This window comes from Chiloscyllium plagiosum, chromosome 12 (assembly GCF_004010195.1).
Source record: "Chiloscyllium plagiosum isolate BGI_BamShark_2017 chromosome 12, ASM401019v2, whole genome shotgun sequence".
NCBI classification, from domain to species: domain Eukaryota; kingdom Metazoa; phylum Chordata; class Chondrichthyes; order Orectolobiformes; family Hemiscylliidae; genus Chiloscyllium; species Chiloscyllium plagiosum.
The window spans coordinates 65,980,475-66,002,039 of NC_057721.1; the positions used below are offsets into that span (position 1 = coordinate 65,980,475).

The following is a 21,565-nucleotide window of genomic DNA, read 5'->3' on the forward strand; positions in this document are numbered from 1 at the left end:
GATGTGGATCGTTAGCTGTCTTCCTGTTTGTCCTATGTAGTGTTTTGTGCAGTCCTTGCATGGGATTTTGTACACTACATTGGTTTTGCTCATGCTGGGTATCGGGTCCTTCGTTAAAAAGAGGAAGAGGAACACCTATACAAGGTATTCGCCAAAAACAGATATCCTCGCAATTTCATCAACAGATGCCTAAGGGAAAGACAATGGAACGAGGACATGCCGCAACCCAAAGGACTAGCCACACTACCATACATCAAGAACATCTCTGAAATGACAGCCAGACTACTGCGACCAGTAGGACTTATAACAGCACACAGACCAACAGCCAAACTCAGACAACAACTCACCAGAACGAAGGACCCAATACCCAGCATGAGCAAAACTAATGTAGTGTACAAACTCCCATGCAAGGACTGCACAAAACACTATATAGGACAAACAGGAAGACAGCTAACGATCCGCATCCACGATCAACTAGCCACGAAACGACACGACCAGCTATCCTTAGTAGCCATACACGCAGACAACAAGCAACATGAATTCGACTGGGACAATACTACCATTATAGGGTAAGCCAAACAAAAAACAGCCAGGGAATTCCTAGAAGCATGGCACTCATCCACAAACTCCATCAACAAACACATCAACCTGGACCCAATATACCGGCCACTACAGCGGACAGCTGAAACTGACAACCGGAAGCGGCAGGGACAGGCCACTATAATTGCCGGAGGAAACACCACAGAAGCGCTTCACAGGAGGCTCCCAAGCACTGAGGATGTCACCTAGACAGGGGATGAAACATTTGCAACAAAAACTTCCAGCTCGGCGAACAGAACCACAGCAACTACTTAAGGAAACATTGGGCCAGGTGACTTCAAGCTTAATCAAAGCGATGGTCTTAAAATACTGTCTTAAAGGAGGAACTAAGGTAGAGAGGTGAAGAGGAAGGATATTCAATAACTGAGGGTCTAGACAACTGAAGGTGCAGTCACCAACTGTATAGTCATTAAAATTAGGGATGCTATGAGGCCACAATCAAGGGACTGTAGAGGGTTGTGGGAATGGAAGAGATTGCAAAGACAGGGATTGGCAAGGCCAGGGACAGATTTCAAAACAAGAATAAAAACATAGAAAAATACAGTGCAGTACAGGCCTTTTGGCCCTCGATGTTGCGCCGATCCAAGCCCACCTAACCTACACTAGCCCACTATCCTCCATATGCCTATCCAATGCCTGTTTAAATGCCCATTTAAATGCCCATAAAGAGGGAGAGTCCACCACTGCTCCTGGCAGGGCATTCCATGAACTCACGACTCGCTGAGTAAAGAATCTACCCCTAACATCTGTCCTATACCTACCACCCCTTAATTTAAAGCTATGCCCCCTCGTAATAGCTGACTCCATACGTGGAAAAAGGTTCTCATGGTCAACCCTACCTAAACCCCTAATCATCTTGTACACCTCTATCAAATCACCCCTAAACCTCCTTTTCTCCAATGAAAACAACCCCAAGTGCCTCAGCCTTTCCTCTTTAAAACTTTAAAACCAAGCCATTGCTTGATCAGCAGCCTATAGAATAAAATATTCAATTTAACACATTACTCAGTTTGTAATATTTAACCTCTTCAAAGGATAAAACTTAATACAGTATTTAAATAAAAGACACCTAACTCTATAGAGTCTAATTAAATTAATTTCCTGTTTAGTACCATATTTTGAATGATAGGAGAATGGGACTTAGTGTAAGAAATGGACAGTGGAGTTTGGATAAACTGAAGTTAGACCATAAGATTACAAGGGATGTAGGACAGAAGTAGACCATTTGGCCCATCAAATCTACTTCATCATTCAATGAGATCATGGCTGATCCGATAATCCTTAACTCAATTTTCCTGCCTTTTCCCCATAGACCTTAATTCCCTTATAGATTAAAAAATCTGTCTATGTCAGCCATGAATACACTTGATGATCCAGCCTTCACAATTCGAGGAATTTTACAGATTCACTATTCTTTGAGAGAAGCAATTCCTCCTCATCTCTGCCCAAACTGGGTAACTCCTAACTCTGAGATTGTGTCCTATTGTCCTAAATTTATGGAAAGTACAATATGGGAGACCAGCTATCTGTGCATTGGAGCACTAATGTCTAGAGGCAACAGACATAAATGAGGGTTTCAGCATGAGTTGAATTGAGACTGGGAGAAGCTGTGTGATGTCAGAGGTGGATAGGCAGCCTTAGTAGTGGCATAAATATGAGGCAAAATTAAATCAAATCACCACAAGCACCAAAACACCTTAGTGCCACTGGAAAACTAATACATCATGCTTGATTTTTCTCAGAGTGGAAAGTGTGGGGTCTCGGCAGCAAATGAACTAATGGCAGCGTGAACAGTAACAAACAAATCTGCCAATAGATTGGGTAAATAAGAGGTTGAAACAGAATAACTTTTTGTCCCCTATCTCACTAGCTTCTCTTTACACCTTCAGTTGACCGTTTGACTGACACTGATTGAACTAAGAGTGCAAATCCTTTGAAACAGAAATGCTTGAGCTGTCAGACCACCTTTTGACAGCAACCTGAGCAAAACTGCCCTTCGGCTGAGACAATATGATTCAGTCAGAAAGACTACTACACTCAATAATTTCAAAATTCCAACCCAAATTAGGAGCAGAGACAAGACAAGCATGTTTGTGCAAGTTTAATATTGGCCTGCTCAATCACTTGGTCAGGGAAAAGCATATGCTGTGGAAGCATGGGAAGTTAAAGAATAAATTATTGCTATGGGTAGTAGGTGTTGAAGACGGGGATGTGTTTTTTTTGTTATGCAATACAACCACTAATATTTTTAAAGAGATATAACTAAAAGCATACCTTTAGTCATGTGGCATACCACCTCACTAAACTGTCCTTCTACTCCAATTGTAGAGCTGAAAATCTGAACACGCAGACAGTATGTAGTCCAAGGTTCAAGTTCCAGTGACACTAGTGTACGTGTGCTGTTTTTCACCTGTAATTTAAGTAACTAAGTTAATACAGAATTATAAATCAAATTAACACACTGTTCAATTTGCTACATTTTATTACTCCAAAGAATTTCCTTAACACGGTATACAGATTGAAAGCATTTGATTCTTCAAAGTCGATTGTATTCTAACTAATTAGCATTTTTGCGCACACAGCATCAGGTAAGTATTGAAGGTGAAGCATTAATAGTGAAACCACATTTTCATGGTGGGATATGGCCAGCAAACAAAATTATATTAGCAACCAATGCATCCATGGATCAGAAAGGAAGAGGCATTGTCAATTTTATTTCATCGAAAAAGAAGTGTACTTTGAAGAGCAATCACAAAGTTAACGCTAATATCCTGACTATTCGGTGACTAAAATGGAGGTGGAATGCAGACAATGAATAAAACTGTCTGAAAATATACAAAACAGAAAATATACCAGATAAATCTATGAAATGACTTTTTATAAAGTGGATGCTGACATTTCTCTTAACATCAGGGATGGAGACTGGTTATCTGATAGTATGAGACTGCTCAATCTGATCCTGTCATCAATACAGTAGTGTTGAAAGTGAGCAATCTTGGTGGAAATTAAGTGGTTTTAAAAGATTTTTATGCTACTTGTCAATTCAAGCAGCCAAGTTCAAATACACTTGAAGCTCAAAAAGCAGGCATGACTATACCATGAAAACAACATGGACTTATGACAATTAAGGACTTTCAGCATGCTTTAAAGCAAATTAAATACTCTTTTTGAACTGTAGTCACCTACACAACATAGGAACAATGACCAAAGCTTCAAAATGAACATAGTAACTATTAAAGGCAATGGATGCATAATAGATAAACAGGGGAGGTTGTCAAAAGCCTCTTTAAAAGGTACTTAAACAGCGCAACCTATAAAGAGGAAAAGCAATGGCTTCATTTGTATTACTTGGCACAGATTACAGTAGAAGTATTATATTTAAACTCAAAATCTTTGGCAATATTTGCACATGGGACCACCATGTCCAATTTTGATTGTTACAGTGAAGGATCTTGATTCTGGACATATGACACAGAATGATCCAAAACTTTGAAGTACTTGGATAAGTTCAAGAGTTCAAAAAATTGGGGTTATTCCCTTCCAACGGTATTAGATTAAGTTTTAAAAATGACATAATTGAATACTTTCAGCTTTGACAATGCATAAAAGGTTATTAGCCTGAAACTCACTGAAAACCAATGCATTTACAAGGAGTTAAAAATCAGACCCATTTAACTTTTACCACAGCTTCATGCCTGTTGAGAATTTCCAGCACTTGTTGCTCTTCCTTAAAATTAAAAATCCAAATATCTTCCTGTTACATTTATTCATAGAACTGCAGAGCTGGAATGGTGATAGCAATAATGGCAGATAAGTCCATGAAATGATTTGATAATAAGTAAAAACAAATTGTAACAGAAGTGTTGCTGGATAAGGATCCAACGTAGTCCATGAGTAGAATGGGATAGGTGAATGCAACTTGGTGCAAATGTTCGTTTAGTTTCAGATTATATAAGATGAAAGATGGTAGGCGATTGGGGAAACATTGGAACACCGAGAACTAGTGACCCAAATACACAGATTATGGTTTCTGCTGCAGATTAACTGCGGCAGGGCAGACAGGGGTAATGTTATGCTTGCATGATTAAACAGCATTGCTAATAGGGTGCATATGAAATTGGAAGCTCACAGTAGTCATATGGGACATCAGATTTGTGATGTGTTTCATTCACCCTCAGACACCCCCCAGGGAGAATTATTCTGCTGTAAGCTATTAGTTGCAATTGAAACAAGTTGGGGGCAACCAGAACTCCTAGTGCTGTCTGGAATATTTCTTACTGATTTCCAAACAGCTTTCTTTTAAATTGGCTATTTAAGAAATAGCATTGCAAGTATGTAGAAAGTTGCTCTGGTAATTGATGAAACAGGATTAAATGGACCCAACTGCTTTGATCCTGTTAACATTAAAATAAAAATCCTGATAGAGTATAATATTCTATTTTTTATCACCATCAACCTCATTGACTTCAGTTCAATTCCAGATATCACACAGACTATTCTAGTTTTAATTGTTCTAGTTTGACAGCTAGCAACATCTTTTCTTCTTCATTGCTCCAGAAACATGTGCAATCCTAACAATAACCAATGACAACAAGTCTTTGTTGAGCAAATCTGTGATATAAAAACCGTCACAGGTTTGCAAATCCTTCCATGACCTCAATTCACATCAATCCACCCCTCAACTCTAACTGCTTCCAGGTCAAAAGATCCTTCAATACCTTTGTGCTCCCCCAATCCAAGCCTCTTGCATATCCCTAATTTCAACTGCTCCACACTGGCAGCCATGTGATGAGTTGTCAAAATGCAAAAATTGAATTCCTTCTGTAAACCGCTGTCATTTTTTCATTTTTTTTAGAATGCTCTTTAAATCCCCCCTCTCTCTACAGAACATTTCTAAAAAAAAAGGATTGATCAGCATCCCTTGTTCATTCAGTGAAATGTTAAACTCCCGTGAAGACCTTGAGACTTCTTACTATAAAGGCTGTGACGACACGGGATAAATCCTCCTGCTTAATTTAAAACCAGCAACACAGAAAAGAATCATCCCGAGCAGTAATCTGTAAAAGTTGGAGTGGCCAAGTACTAAGTAAAAATTAACAACTTTATTTCTTAAATATAACAGAATAATTAACTAACCACTATTTAAAATTTCTTTCTCTAACCTATCTTTTACCTTCCCTTCTATACTATTAGTCTGATAAAACTCCCAATTAAAATTTACAAAACACTTCTTATCTCAAAACCAGGCAGCTGTACGCTATCTTTGGATCTTCCTGTGTCTTCTTTTCTCCTTGTTAGAAATTTCTGTGTCATAGGTTACTGATCGAAAAGGCACTTTTAAGAGAGATATTTTCTCAAGCAGTCTGTTAAATGCCAGAGCTTGGCAATTCTCCTCTCAACTGTTCATTTTTCCCCAGGTCTTATACCCCAGAGCATTGGATTGTGTCAGCTTTTAAGATTGTCAATATAGTCAATTCAAACTTGATTGGAAATTGGTATTTGTTGCAGGGTATGATTTAAAATGATTGGCTGAATTTGAATTTGTTTTGGTCTCCAGGTAATAAGCTAATCAAGTTGTTTGACCAAATCTAAAGCTGATTGGGGGCAGATGTTCATAGGTAAAGGGATGGTTGGAAAATGGGAAGCCTTCAGAAATCAGATGAGAGTCCAGAGAAAGTATATTCCTGTTAGGGTGAAAGGAAAGGCTGGTAGGTATAGGGAATGCTAGATGACTAAAAGAAATAGAGGGTCTAGTTAAGAAAAAGGAAGCATATGTCAGGTATGGACAGGATCGATTGAGTGAATTCTTAAGAGTGTAAAGGCAGTAGGAGTATACTTAAGGAAGAAATCAGGAAGGCAAAAAGGAACATGAGATGGCTTTGGCAAATAGAGTTAAGTAGAATTGAAAGGGTTTTTACAAATACATCAAGGACAAAAGGGTAACTAGGGAGAGAATAGGGCCCCTCAAAGATCAGCAAGGCAGCCTTTGTGTGGAGCTTCAGGAGATGGGGGAAGAGACTAAATGAGTATTTGGCATCAGTACTTTTTGTGGAAAAGGACATGGAAGATATAGACTGTAAGGAAGTAGATGGTGACATCAGGAAAAATGTCCATATTACAGAGAAGGAAGTGCTGAATGTCTTGAAATGCATAAAGGTGGATGAATCCCCAGGACTTGATCAGGTGTACCCTAGAACTCTGTGGTAAGCTAGGGAAGCGATTGCTGGGGCACTTGTTGAGATATTTGTATCATCGTTAGTCACAGGTGAGGTGCCGTAAGACTGGAGGTTGGCTAATGTGGTGCCACTGTTTAAGAAGGGTGGTAAGGACAAGCCAGGGAACTATAGACCAGTGAGCCTTACATTGGTGGTGGGCAAGTTGTTAGAGGGAATCCTGAGGGACAGGATGTATTTGGAAAGGCAAGGATGATTAGGGATAGTCAACATGGCTTTGTGCGTGGGAAATCATGTCTCACAAACTTGATTTGAGTTTTTTGAAGTAGTAACAAAGAGGATTGATGAGGGCAGCGCGGTGATGTGATCCATGGACTTCAGTAAGGTGTTCAACAACGTTCCCCATGAGAGATTGGAGGCCTGTGACCAGTGGATTGCCACAAGGATTGGTGCTCGGTCCACTACTTTTCATCATTTATATAAATTATTTGGATGTAAGCATAAGAGGTATAGTTAGTAAGTTTGCAGCTGACACCAAAATTGAAGGTGTAGTGGACAGCAAAGAAGGTTACCTCAGATTACAATGGGATCTTGATCAGATGGACCAATGGGCTGAGATGTGGCAGATGGAGTTTAATTTAGATAAGTGTGATGAGCTGCATTTTGGGAAAGCAAATCTTAGCAGGACTTATACACTTAATGGTAAGGTCCTAGGGAGTGTTGCTGAACAAAGACCTTGGAGTGCAGGTTCATAGCTCCTTGAAAGTGGAGTCGCAGGCAGATAGGATAGTGAAGGCGGCATTTGGTATACTTTCCTTTATTGGTCAGAGTATGGAGTACAGGAGTTGGGAGGTCATGTTGCGGCTGGAAAAGGATATTGGTTAGGCCATTGTTGGAATAGTGTGTGCAATTCTGGTCTCCTTCCTATCGGAAAGATGTTATGAAACTTGAAAGGGTTCAGAAAAGATTTACAAGCATGTTGCCAGAGTTTGAGGATTTGAGCTATGGAGAGACGTTGAATAGACTGGGACTGTTTTCCATGGAGTGTCGGAGGCTGAGTGGTGACGTTATAGAGGTTTGTAAGATAGGATAGGATAAATAGACAAAGTCTTTTCCCTGGGGTGAGGGAGTCCAGAAATAGAGGGCATAGGTTTATGGTGAGAGGGGAAAGATATAAAAGAGAACTAAGGGGCAACCTTTTCATGCAGAGAGTGGTATGTGTATAGAATGAACTGCCTTAGAAAGTGGTGGAGGTTGGTACAATTGCAACATTTAAAAGGGCATTTGAATGGGTATATGAATAGTAGGAAGGGTTTGGAGGGATAAGAGCCAGGTGCTGGCAGGTGGGACTAGATTGGGTTGGGATATCTGGTTGGCATGGACAAGTTGGACCGAAGGGTCTATTTCTGTGCTGTACATCTCTATGACTCAAAGTGTTACATACATTGTTGCCTTATTGAGAACACTTGATGCAATGTCCAGTAGTTCTGTTGCTTTTAACTCTCAAAGTACACCCACATCTTCATAACAAGGCACTGTTCAACATATGTAAACTGTTGTTACTCTGCCTTGTCATGTTTTCCCCAAAGCAAACAACTTGAACAAAAGCCCTTCCTGACGAAGGGCTTTTGCCCAAAACGTCAATTCTCCTGCTCCTTGGATGCCGCCTGACCTGCTGCGCTTTTCCAGCACCACACACTCGACTCTAATCTCCAGCATCTGCAGTCCTCACTTTCTCCAACTTAAACAAAGATACATCCTACATTTCAAGAATGGCCAAGTATATATTGATGTATTTTTAATATAAAGCAAGTTTAGGTTGGGCCACAGCTTCACTAATGAATGTGAGAAAGAGAACTATTCACATTTCCAATATAGGCTAACAGGTTATAATACATTGTAAACATGTGCTTCACAGAACATACATGTATAGTTTGGTTTAAATATTTTTTCCAGAAAATTATCCTGTATTTAATATCTTTGTAAGTTTTCTGGATGGATTTGCTATTTTCTGTTTGTAGGTCTGAGATGTAGACATTAAGAGTATTTTCGTTTGAGTCCATTTGTATCGACGGAGGACCAATTTTATCTGTAATTTTAAAGAAAAGATTCAAATCAATGATTAAATGCAGAATTACTATTAATACTGATTTATGCAGATAATTTAAAAAACTTTTACTTCATGAATAATTTAACAGTTCTACAATGTTGAATCTCATTACAAAGCTATCATAAGTCTACATTTTGATCCTGGCTAATTATGTATTTTAGTCAGAAGTTCAAAGTTCTAGATCCATACAGAGTCAGAATTACTTTCTGATGAGGGGTCATTGACCTGAAACATTAACATATTCTACTCTATACTATGCTCCTGTCCTATTAAGGATTTATCATTGTCTGTTCCCAATTCCTAGTAATTAGGATGGTGAGGTAGACTTAAATGTCATCAATAGAGATGTGACAATTGATAGCTTATGGATAATATTGCCCAAAGGGCAGCATATAGATGAAAAAAAAGGAGACATTAAGGATAGAAATAGTTACTGATAGCTTCTGGCTGTGATAGCTAACAGAACCAGGAACTGTAATCCCAGATGGTAGAGAAGCATTGCAGGATATTGCAGTCAACTGTGTTGAAAGCTGGACAAGTTGAAAGGACAAGGCATATAGCTTATCATTGTCACACTTTTATAGGATGCCATTTGACTTCAAGAACTTGAGTGGAGTAAATACTGGATTGGAAAGATTCAAACTTTTCTGGGAAAGACAAGTACAGATGTGTGAAGAGACAGGTTGTTGAAGGATGTGCAGGGAAAGGAAGGTTGGATGTGGGGTTCAGAGTTCAAAGGACAATGGAATTAAGGGTTGGTTTGTTGAGAAGAGGCTGATGGAGGATTTCTAGAAGATACACATATTCCTGAAGACAGAGAACCATTAATAATGTCAAGTAACATGATGAACAAGAAGTAAAACTAGGAATATATAAAGATTTATGCGAGGTAGGCAAATCTGGCAGTGAAAAGCTGAACCAGTCATCTGTCCTAACCATTCAAGCCTGTGTCTTTTCAACTTAAGGACTGGTGTTAAAAGCTAAATTGGAACAACAACCAGGGTGAGAGAGATTAATGGTTATAATGGGAGCAATGGCAAGGGTGGAAATGAAGACGTGGTAAAGATGATCAATAACTGAGAAATGTTGAAATGAACAGAGAGTCAAGGGCTGTTTAAGCTAATGTACCTTGTCCATGCTCTTACGTCCTTCCGGTATCTATTCTCATAGAATCATACCTTATAGAAGAGACCCAATGGCCCATCAAGTCCACACTGACATAAAAACTACTCTAAATCTGCACTAGTCCCATTTTCCAGCATTTGGTCCATAACCTTCAATATTATGACATTTCATTATCTAAATATTTTTCTACCTCAACTACTCTCCGAGGCATTGCATTCCAGGTCTCCAAAACTCTCAAATCCCCATTTTCAACTTAAAATTACGCCCCTCATTATTTACCCTTCACAACTAAGGAATCAAGTACTTGAGAAAAAACTGAATAGATTGGGTTGTCTGGTTGCTGTGGATAAGTTGGATCATAAATGCTATATGACTCTAATAAACAAGAGTTTATCTTTGATCAATTCTTAGCTTTGGTCCTCAGAGGGGGTCAGTGATTAAATCCAGTCACCATGAAGTCAGTGTCTTGGCTAGTCAAGGAACATATGATGTAGCACAGAACCCTCTAGTCAGTCTGACGGCATCAGGATTTCAAGTGGAAAATGAAGAATGTAATTGCGGGTTATGCATGGACCCAAAGTACTCCTAATTTGGCATCATATTCAAACAAGTCACAACAGATAGGGCAATTGGAAAAATATACTATTGCTGTACTTTAAAGGGTGACATAGATGGATAGAATATTTTGTTTGCACTTAAATCATAATTTTTCTGAACTAATGACATCCTAATTAAATTCACACTTTATAAAAACTCTAATATCCCTTAACCTGCAGCACAAATTCATTTGAAAAATAGCACGGTATGTCAAAGTTTCACAAGCTATTACCTGTGAACTGGATAATTTACTTATATGGTCAGCTTGAGAATACACAAATGGAACCCACTGAAACACTACTTAGACTGTCATGCTGCAAAGTATTACGTTACATACTTTGCAAAGTCTTTGCACAAGTATCACAAATGACAGTTAGAGGCAAAAATAAAATTGGCTTATACCAAATATGCACTTGATGCAGAATCCTTAAAGCTAGCGGAAAGGTTTCCATTCCAGCAGAATTGCCGTGGATTGAATTCACATGCCAATGGTGGAAAGCCCTAGTGGCCCAAATATTGTTTGATTTTAATCTCCAAAATGTTTCTTACTGTGTTTATAGGGCGCAAAGCATGCTGATTTCAACCAAGCTGATGTTTGATTCCCCTGTTGTGCTCGTAGACGGAAGGTATAGCTTCCAAAAAAATGGATGTTCTTTGAAGTTAAATCACATTGTGTTTCGTTGATGCTTTTACATCCCTTCACGTCTGCCCAGTTTCCAACATTACTAAGAAACAACAATTAACAATTCAGTATATTGCTACAAGTATGAGTTATGAAAATATGTTTCAGGGCAATGCTTTTAAACAAAGGATAAAATAAAGGGGTTATTAAACTGTTCTGAAGACTGCCTAACAGGTCTAGGTTGAATAGCTGTTAAAGATTAAAGGGAGACTCGTTACTTCACTGGAAAGAACGTTCAAGCTGTTCATGCCTAAAGGCAATGATTGGAGTGTCTGTGTTTACACACTTTCCACTCCTAGGCAGGTTGCGAATGTCAAGTTAAATAGTTATAAATAATGTATTTTAAAGTACAAGATAAAATACAATTGGGATTTAAACAATAGACCCATGTGATACACATTGACTTGGAGATGGGAAGGGCTTCGAAGACATCCTGCAGGCACTCACATAAGGGATTGGGAGGGAGTGTGAAGCTACAGGCTGAAAGACTCTGCCTTGTAAAGGAGAACGCAGGGGGTAGTTTACATTTAGATTGAAATGATCAATTTAATGGGGATTTGAAAATAGTCTGGAAAATATGCTTACCTTGGTGCTGGAAAGAAATCTCCAGGAGAAACCTGACCATGTAAAACTAATTTGAGATCAAAATTAACTGGCTTGGAAATGAAAAGTATTGAAGTAAACCTTAAGAATCAAGAATGACCTTGGGCTGGTTCTGGGAAAAGTGTCTGTTTCTTTAAGGACAGATTGAAGTATAACTGTAGCTGGAGAGATTTCCAGCTGCATTACAAGTAAAGGAGAAAGTTTTGTTTTGTGTCTTAAAGCAAGTTTAAATAACAAGTTTTGAGAAGATTTATAGCTCGGGTTGAGGTTCTGGATGTAGGTTTGCTCGCTGAGCTGGAAGGTTCATTACCAGACGTTTCATCACCCTACTAGATAACATCTTCAGTGCGCCTCAGGCAAAGCACTATACATGATTCCTGCTTTCTGTTTATATGTCTGGGTATCTTTGGGTTGGTGTTGTCATTTCCTGTGGTGATGTCATTTCCTGTTCTTTTTCTCAGGTGGTAGATGAACATCAACTAGCCACAAAATGACATGACCTTCTCTCATTAATATCCTTACATACAGATAAGCAAGGACACCACTTCGACTGGGACAACCCACCCATCTTAGGACAAGCCAAATAGAGACATGCACGAGAATTCCTAGAAGCATGGCATTCCAACTGGAACTCTATCAACAAACAGATCCATTTAGACCCCATCTACCACCCCCTGAGAAAAGAACAGGAAATGACATCACCACAGGAAATGACAACACTAACTAAAAGAAACCCAAGCATATAAATACAAAGCAGAAATCATATACAGTGCTTCACCTGTGGCCCACTCAAGATGTTACCTAGTAGGGTGACCAAGTGTCTGGAAATGAACCTTCCAGCTCAGCCCGCAAACCTACATTAGTCTAATCAATGTTGCTTGTTGCAGTAAACATTGCAAAAGTTGAAACCTTGTGTGATCCTTTAGATTAGTGAAAGAACTCAGCCCTCTTTTTGAAATTCCATTTCTACCATTGTAACAAAATGATAAAGTTTATTATGTAGTACAAACACAATTTCATTTCAAACAAGCTGAATAAACACAATAAGGCAAAAGCAGCTTAATTCAATGACATGCAAAATAGTAGTGCCCACCAGCAAGCCAATTCACGTGCTGCTTATGATGAATAGTACAGATGCTGGTCAGAAGAACAGCCAGAATATGCCACCCAGAAAATTAGGACCATTTTGACTACACTGGGAGAGTGAAACAGGAAATATGGTTACAGATAGAGAGAAGGACAGTGCATAAAAAAGCATACATGCAAACTAGTTTTGGAAATTGCAGAGAGTGATTATTATACCCACATTATCGTGAATTTTTTTATTATGTTCACACCTTTTCACACATACTTACGTATTAATGTTCATTACGTGGTTTACTTGTGCTTCACAAATTCTGATAAGACCAGAGGATACAAATTTAAATAAATTGAAAACATATTTTACAGTGAACCTTTTAGAGTAATGAATCAAAAAAAGACAAGCAGGTTCACAGATGTAAAATGTATCAAAGAAATTAACATATATCTAGATATTAGCCTGACAGCTTATAGCAAAAAAAAGTAAATACCCAATTTTTTTTTAAAAGAAGTTTTTTTTCTTGGAATATGGAGATTCCTGGCATGGCTACATTTGTTGCCCAACACTAATTGTCCTGGAGAAAGTGGTGGTGAGTTGGCTTCCTAAACCCCACAGTATATATGGTTTTGCATTTTGATGTTTCTATAACTATTTTGTACAACTGAGTGACTTGCCAAATCATTTCAGAGACCAGTTAAGAGTCAACCATATTTCTATAAATCTGGAATCATATGTAGGACAGACCAGGTAAGGACCAGGTTAGGCTTTTATAAAGACAAATGACAGTTTCATGATCACCATAACCAAGACTAGCTTTCAATTCTGAATTTTTATTAACTGAATTTATTAAGTTTAAACTCCATGAACTGCTGTAGTGGGATTTCAACCTGAGCCCTTAGAAAATTAGCCAGAGTCTCTGTATTATTAATTCAATTACATTACGACTAAAATAAAACCAAGAACTGTGGATGGGGGAAATTTAAAACCGAAACAGAAGTTGCTGGAGAAACTCAGCAGATCTGACAGCATATGTGGAGAGAAAGCAGAGTCAATGTTTCAGATCCAGTGCTGCTTCATCAGATCCTTCTAAAGAAGGGTCACTGGGCCTGAAGCATTGACACTGCTTTCTCTCCACAGATGCTGCACACCAGAGTTTCTCCAGCAACATTTGCTTTTGGTACATGACCATTGTATTACTGCTTCTCCCTGTGGAGTTACAAAGTGCAAAGAGACAAAAAAAAGAGAGTGATTTCTCATAATAATTCGACTCATCCAACACAAGAAGAGTGCTTAGTGATGACTAACCAGGACATGATGCTCAACACCACCTATGTGCTAATTTAGTATTTCAGATCTTCATATACTCACCAACTCCCACCTATATATCCAATGGCTGTGAAAGACGTCAACAGTTTTTACTAAGTTGGATGGAGGTAACATTTCCTTCAACATAAATCAGAATGCACCTTGTGTGCTTTTCCTGTCACCAGATTCAAATGGGTGTCAGCCTCTGGTCTACCAGCATTTACCAGTTTGCAGCAAAGAAGGGCTTATGCCTGAAACGTCAATTCTCCTGTTTCTTGGATGCTACCGGACCTGCTGCGCTTTTCCAGCAACACATTTTCAGTTGGCAGCAAAGCCAAACACAGGTCGTGTTGAGGATAAAGAAAAACATGAATGAAGAACATAACAGCTGAAATCAGCAGCCATAATTTTGAACATGAAAGTGATTTTGGTGCCAAATTTTGGTTGTGAGCTTTCACAGTTTTCCAGTGATTTCCTAAACCTGCTTTCACAGGGCAACTTAAAGGTACCCTTGCAAAGCCAGGCAATCAATCCTTAGCACAGTCAAAGAACTGAAATATTTTGCATCATGAATACCACCATGACACAAATGACAGAGGTTATCTTCAATGCTTATGACAGCATTGAAGTCATTTAGATATTAGGATATTACCTTGAAACAGGAACAAGATTTATTAAATCAAATCACATTTAATGATCTTGCTTACTCACTCAGTTAAAACACTAAACCTTTATAACCCCAAAGCTAGACTGTTCTAATAGTTTTCTTCCTAACCTCTTATTTTGATCAATCTGCATTGATCCCCTTGTCCCGGTAAATCTCATGATTTTCTCGATTAGCTTCAATAAATCTCATCGCTAGGTGAGAATGACAACAGTGAAGTAATGTCACTGAAGTAGTAATCCAGAGTGATTCTCTGGAGATATGGGTTCAAATCCCACTAAGACAGCTGGTGGAATTTAGATTCAATTAATAAGTAGTTAATTAAAAACTGCAAGCTAGGTGTCAATAATTTCCATTTGGGGAAGGAAATCTATTGTCCTTATCAGGTCATTGTCATAGAGATGTACAGAACGAAAACAGACTCTTCTGTCCAAGTTGTCCATGCCGACCAGATATCCTAACCTAATCTAGTCTCATTTGCCAGGACTTGGCCCATATCCATCTAAACCCTTCCTATTCATATACCCATCCAGATGCCTTTTAAATGTTGTAATTGTACCAGCCTCCACCACTTCCTCTGGCAGCTCGCTCCACATACACATCACCCTCTGCTGAAAAAGGTGCCCCTCAGGCCCGTTTTATAACTTTCCCCTCTCACCCTAAATCTATGCCTTCTAGTTCTGGACTCCGCCACCCCAGGAAAAAGGCTCTGTCTATTTATCCTATCCACGCTGTTCATGATTTTATAAACCTCTAGAAGGTCATTTGGCCTTCATGTGACTCCAAACTCAGTGCAATGTGGTTGCGTTGTAACTGTCTTCTAAAATGGCCTAGCAAACTACTCATTTGGAATAGATAGGGAATTTTCTACATGGAATAGATAAGAAATGCAGGCCTTGTTAATGACACACACATCCTGCAAAAGAAACTGACTGACCATTTCATGTGTGTTCAGGATGCACATGTCTCCGTTGCAAATTACTTCACATTCCTTGTTGACACAGGACCTCTGTTAATTTAGTGGCCTCTGGAACCTTCTAACAAATTTCTTCTGGAAAACCCATCTTTAATATTCTTTTGGTCCCTACTCAGTTTTGTTTTTCTCACCCCTGCTCCATGTTTTCACCTTTACTTCTGCAGTGTGAAGTGCGATAAGATCATTTTCTGTATCCAAGAATTGAGAATTACTAGTTGATTTTCAAAAACTTAAATACAAGAATTACTGGCTTACCTTTTGCGCTGTACAGTATAGCTCACACTGTAATTATCTCGTTGCACATCATCCCATTTAAGCTCATACTTTAGATTATAAGCATGAATTTGTAAATTTGTAGGTATCGGTATTTCTCCAAGCACTGCCAGAAATAAAAACAAAGCAATGAATGTCATATGCACTGAAAAATAAAAGCAAAAGAAACTCCAAATGTTTTAACCTTTCCTGGACAAGTTGAGACTTTTTTTTCATACAATTTACAGTACAGACGGAAGCCATTCAACCCATCTTGTCTGAACCAGCTCCCGAAACAGCTACACCCATTCTCCAGCGTTTTTTTTTGTAGCTTTCTAAAGTCACCACTTTCAAATATATATTCAGCTCACTTTTGAAATCTCACATGGAAACTGCCTGCACCACTCTCCCAGGCAGCACATTTCAAATCCTAACCTGTCTGAGTGAAGAAGTTTTTTCTCATCTCATTTCTAGTTCTCTTGTTGACAATCTTGAAATTGTGACCCCTAGTTAGTGACATATCAACTAGTGGAAACAGAATATCCTTCTTTACCTTGTCAAAATTGTCAGAATTTTTAATGCCTCAGTAAAGCCACCTCTTAATCATCTCTGCTCCAAGGTGAATAAGTCCAATTTCTCTAATCTTTCCTTGTGTATAAAATCCCTCCTTCCTGGGATCATTCTAGTAAATCTCCTTTGCATACTCTCCAGAACATTAACATCCTTTCTTAAAAAAGATATCCAGAACTGAACACAATACACCAAATGTGGCCTGACCAATGATTTGCAGAGGTGTAGCATCACTTCCTTGCTTTTATAAACTATGCCACTATTTTAAACCCAAGGATCCTTTAAGCCTTCTGAACAAACCCTCTGAAGGCCTGGCTGCCTTCAGAGAAATATGCATGTGAACCCAAGGCTCCTTCTTCATCTGTACTTCTCTCAAAGTTATACTATTGAGTCTGTATTGTTTCTTCTACCAAAATGCATTACCTCACATTTCTCTGCATTGAAATTTATCTGTCAGGTGTCTGTCCATCTGACCAATTTGTCAATGTCCCTCTGAAGTTATCTAGAGATTACAAGGAGATCTTGATCAACTGGGTCAATAGGCTGAGGAGTGGTTGGTGGAGTTAATTAGGATAAATTGCATTTTGGTAAAACAAACAGGGGCAGGACTTATACAACTAATCATTAAGTCCTGAGTAGTGTTCGGAGAAAGTGAGGACTCAGCTGCTGGAGATCAGAGTCAAAACCTGTGGAGCTGGAAACACAGCACGGCAGGCAGCATCTGAGGTGCAGGTGAGTCAATGTTTCAGGCACAAACCCTTCATCAGGAACTCCTGAAGGGCTTATGCCCAAAATGACAACTCTCCTGCACCTCGGATGCTGCTTAACTTGATGTACTTTTCCAGCACCACATCTTTCAACTCAAGTAGTGCTGTAGAACAGAGAGATCTAGGGGTTCAGGTACACAATTCTTTGAAATTTGCATCACAGATAGACAGGGTGGTTAAAAAAAGGCATTTAGCATGCTTGCCTTTATTGCTCAAACTTTGATCAAAGGAGTTGGGACGTCATGTTGAGGGCATAGAGGACATTGGAGAGTCCTGTTCTGGAGTGCTGTGCGCCATTCTGGTCACCTTGTTATCGGAAGGATATTATTGAACTGGAGACGGTTGGGCTTGAGATATAAAAATGGACTGGAAAGGCTGGGACTTTTTTCATTGGCATGGAGGAGGTTGAGGGGTGACCTTTTTAAGGTTTATAAAATCACGAGGGACATAGATAAGGTGAATAACAAGGGTCTTTTCCTTAGGGTGGGAGAGTTCAAAGCTAGGGGGCAAATTTTTAAGGTGAGAGGAGAGAGTTTTAAAAAGGACATGAGCAGCAACTTTCTTTTTAACAGAGTGGTTTGCGAGTGAAATGAACTGCCAGAGGAAGTGGTGGTTACAACATTTAAAAGCCATTTAAAGAAGTTCATGATTAAGAAATGTTTGGAGGTATATGGGCCGAATGCAGGCAGGTGGGACTAGTTTCGTTCGGAAATATGGTCAGCATGGACTGGTTCTACCAAGGGATCTGTTTCCATGCAACATGATTCTATGATTCTAAGTTGCTAAGTGTCAGCTTCACAATTTTATTTTAGATTAGATTAGATTAGATTCCCTACAGTGTGGAAACAGGCGCTTTGGTCCAACAAGTCCACACCGACCCTCTAAAGAGCAACCCACCCAGACCCATTCCCCTACACTTAACCTGACTAATCCACCTAACACTGTGGGCAATTTAGCATGGCCAATTCACCTAACCTGCACATCTTTGGACTGTGGGAGGAAACCAGAGCACCAGAGGAAACCCACGCAGACACGGGGAGAACATGCAAATTCCACACAGACAGTTGCCAGAGATGGGAATTGAACCCTGTCCTTGGTGCTGTTTCTATTCTCCTTAGTTTCATATCATCTGCAAATCTTGCTCTCAACACCCATCTCCATTTATAGAAATCATTTATGTAAATCAAAAAAGCCAAGGTCCCAACACTGATCTCTGGGGAACATTACTTTCAACTCATCTCCAATCTGAAAAATGCCTATCTATACCAATTCTCTGTTTCCTATCTTTCATTCAACATCTAATCCATGCTGTCAAGGACACATCAACCCTAAACATTTATAATTACTAATCAACTGGCGTGTGGCACCATATCAAATGGTTTCAGACAATCCAAACATACAACATTCGATATCCTCATTCACTGCCTGCGTCACTTTGTCAAAGAACTCAATCAAATGGTCAGTTATGACCTGCCCTTGACAAAGCCATGTTCGCTGTCAAGTATTAACCTGTTTCACTAATGTGATTTCATATAAAACATTCATTTCCTCTTTTTCAAAACAAAAGGATCAAATCTGTAGGATTAAAAGTCACAATCAATACTGATAAGACCATAAGAAACAGGAACAGGAGTAAACTGAGCCTGTTCTTCCATTCAATTGGACCAGAATTGATCTGACAGTCCTCATGACCACTTTCCTGTATTTCCCATAACCCTTGATTCTCCTACTGATCAAGAATCTATCCATTTTTCTTAGCTCTCTGTGGCAGAGAGTTCCACAAACTTGCAATCCTCAGAAGAAATTCCTCATCTCAATCACTGAATTAAGAGCTGCCAATTTAAGACAATGCCCTCTGGTTGTAGACTGTCCCATGATGGGAAACATCCTCAGCATTTATCTTGCCAAGCCCTTTAAGAATTTATATGTTACAGTGAGATCATAATTCATTCTTCTAAAGAGTAGAGTCCTAATCTGTTTAGCCTTTGCTCATAAGACAATCCCTCCACACTAGGAATCATTCTTTTCTGAACTACCTCCAACAAAATAATATATTTTCTTAAATAAGTGGTCCAAAATTATTCACAATACCTTAAATGTGGTCTCACTTTGTACAGTTGCAGTAAGACTTCTTTAATCTTCTACTCCAACCCCCTTCAGGGACCAACATTCCATGAATCTTCCTGATTACCTACAGCATGTATGCTAACTTTCTGTATTTCAAGTACACCCATGTCCTTTTGTGTTGAAGTTTTCTGAATTTAAATATTATTTGCTTAAAGTGAAGTGTTCACCCCCCCCCCTAGTTCCTGAGTTTCCATTGATTGATATAGGGACAACATCCACACAAAAAAGTCTCAGGCTGGTACTGATGAAACATCTTGAAACGCTGCAGTCTTTATTCATTGGTAGGTGTTAAGTGGAGGGCAAGCATTCTTCTGTACCTGATAGGGTCGAGGAGGTACAAATGAGGGAAATCAACCTCAAGTTATTCTTGCAGACTTACAACAGCAGAAGGTCACTGGACCTGAAACATTAACAGGTGCTGCCAGATCTGCTGAGCTTTTCCAAAAAAAGTTCTGTCTTTGTTTCTGATGCCATATATCCTTGCACTTTTAAAACCAAACTTAAAAGGACGAAATTTGGATGTTAACTTTTACACGGCTAACATTTTCAAGGAATGGACATGCATTCGTGATTTGAGCCAAAATGAATGGATAAGGTCACCTCTCATGGCCAGGAACCCAAAATATTGCCAAATTAATTTAAATAGTATTTAATAGTATTCGTGGGTGGCACAGTGTCTCAGTGATTAGCACTACTGTCTCATAGCGCCAGGGACCCAGGTTCAATCCCTGCCTCGTGTGACTGTGTGCGTGGAGTTTGCACATTCTCCCAGTGTGGGTGGGTTTCCTCCGGGTGCTCCTGTTTCCTCCCACAACCCAGGTTAGGTGAATTGGCCATGCTAAATTGCTCATAGTGTTAGGTGTATTAGTCACGGGTAAATTGGGGGAATGGGTCTGGGTGGATTACTCTTTGGAGGATCGGTGTGGACTTGTTGGGCTGAAGGGCCTGTTTCCATACTGTAGGGAATCTAATCTAATCTTAAACCAATATGAAAATAGAGCAGTGGCTCATTTCATAAACCCCTCAAACCCAATCCACGACACACTCTCCTGAGGAATACTGCAGAAAAAAAACCAGCCTGAAATTGCATTTCCATTGCATTTCACAAAAATATTGTTCGTTCCTCCAGGCAACTATTTCAGTGGTATCAACAAATCCACCATCCACTCTTGCACAGCGCTAGGTTCCCCTGGTTAAAAATAGAATCAACACTTACTTTAATTATCTCTTTGTAACTTTTATTTTTTGTTGTTGTTACTCACATTGAGAAGCATTTGTTAATTTTGCCCTTAACTTTGCATCTGCAGTCCAGCTATTTCGAGCAATGGCTTCTTTCCTTCCAATATCAAATAATTTTTGGCCTTGACTTTTTTTTTGCTTTGACCCCCAAAAACCTAGCATTCACAAATCATGTCGTTGACTTGTACAGGATCAACTTTTACACGAGTACATAGTTTTATTATTATTGCTACCACAAAACTCTGCACCGTGTCTGAATTTTGACCACAGTTGGTGCACACTCAGAGCAGAAAATAATAAGCAAAATATTACATTGATCAGTGCCTGATGTTGTATTACTCTATTTTCGCAATGCACCCATTAGAACAAAACTAGATTAAGTGAACACATTGTTACCAATACTAAATATATAACCAAGTTCCTATTGCAGATTATCATGGATGAACTGATCAAGTTAATTACTTGGGTAAAAGAATGGAAAAAGCTTCCTGAAACTTATCAGCCATGACTGAATGATAGTGCAGACTCAGTGAGCTAAATGACATGATTTGGCTTCTATATCTCCTAACCATATCATCTGCTGGGACAAATGATAGCTTGGGAATGGAACTCAAATTAGTGTACGAAGAGGCTAAATAGATTAGTCTTTACATGAAATTGTTGTTTGCTATGTTTGCCTTTATTGGTCAGTGCA

At 39.1% G+C, this 21,565-nt stretch overlaps 1 protein-coding gene across 3 annotated transcripts in view; it reads right to left on the bottom strand.

The window, feature by feature from the left end:
• LOC122555369 (interferon alpha/beta receptor 1a-like) overlaps positions 1-21,565 on the bottom strand; it is a 33,431-nt gene that overhangs the window by 4,749 nt on the left and 7,117 nt on the right. For 2 of the 3 annotated variants that reach the window (XM_043701304.1, XM_043701307.1), the window contains exons 2-6: positions 16,172-16,295; positions 13,246-13,287; positions 11,155-11,330; positions 8,699-8,862; positions 2,875-3,010 (exon numbers count right to left, since the gene is read on the bottom strand). In XM_043701304.1, coding sequence (XP_043557239.1) covers positions 2,875-3,010; positions 8,699-8,862; positions 11,155-11,330; positions 13,246-13,287; positions 16,172-16,295 — 642 coding nt within the window. The remainder of the gene's footprint in view (positions 1-2,874; positions 3,011-8,698; positions 8,863-11,154; positions 11,331-13,245; positions 13,288-16,171; positions 16,296-21,565) is intronic. The other variant, XM_043701305.1, reaches the window with a different exon arrangement.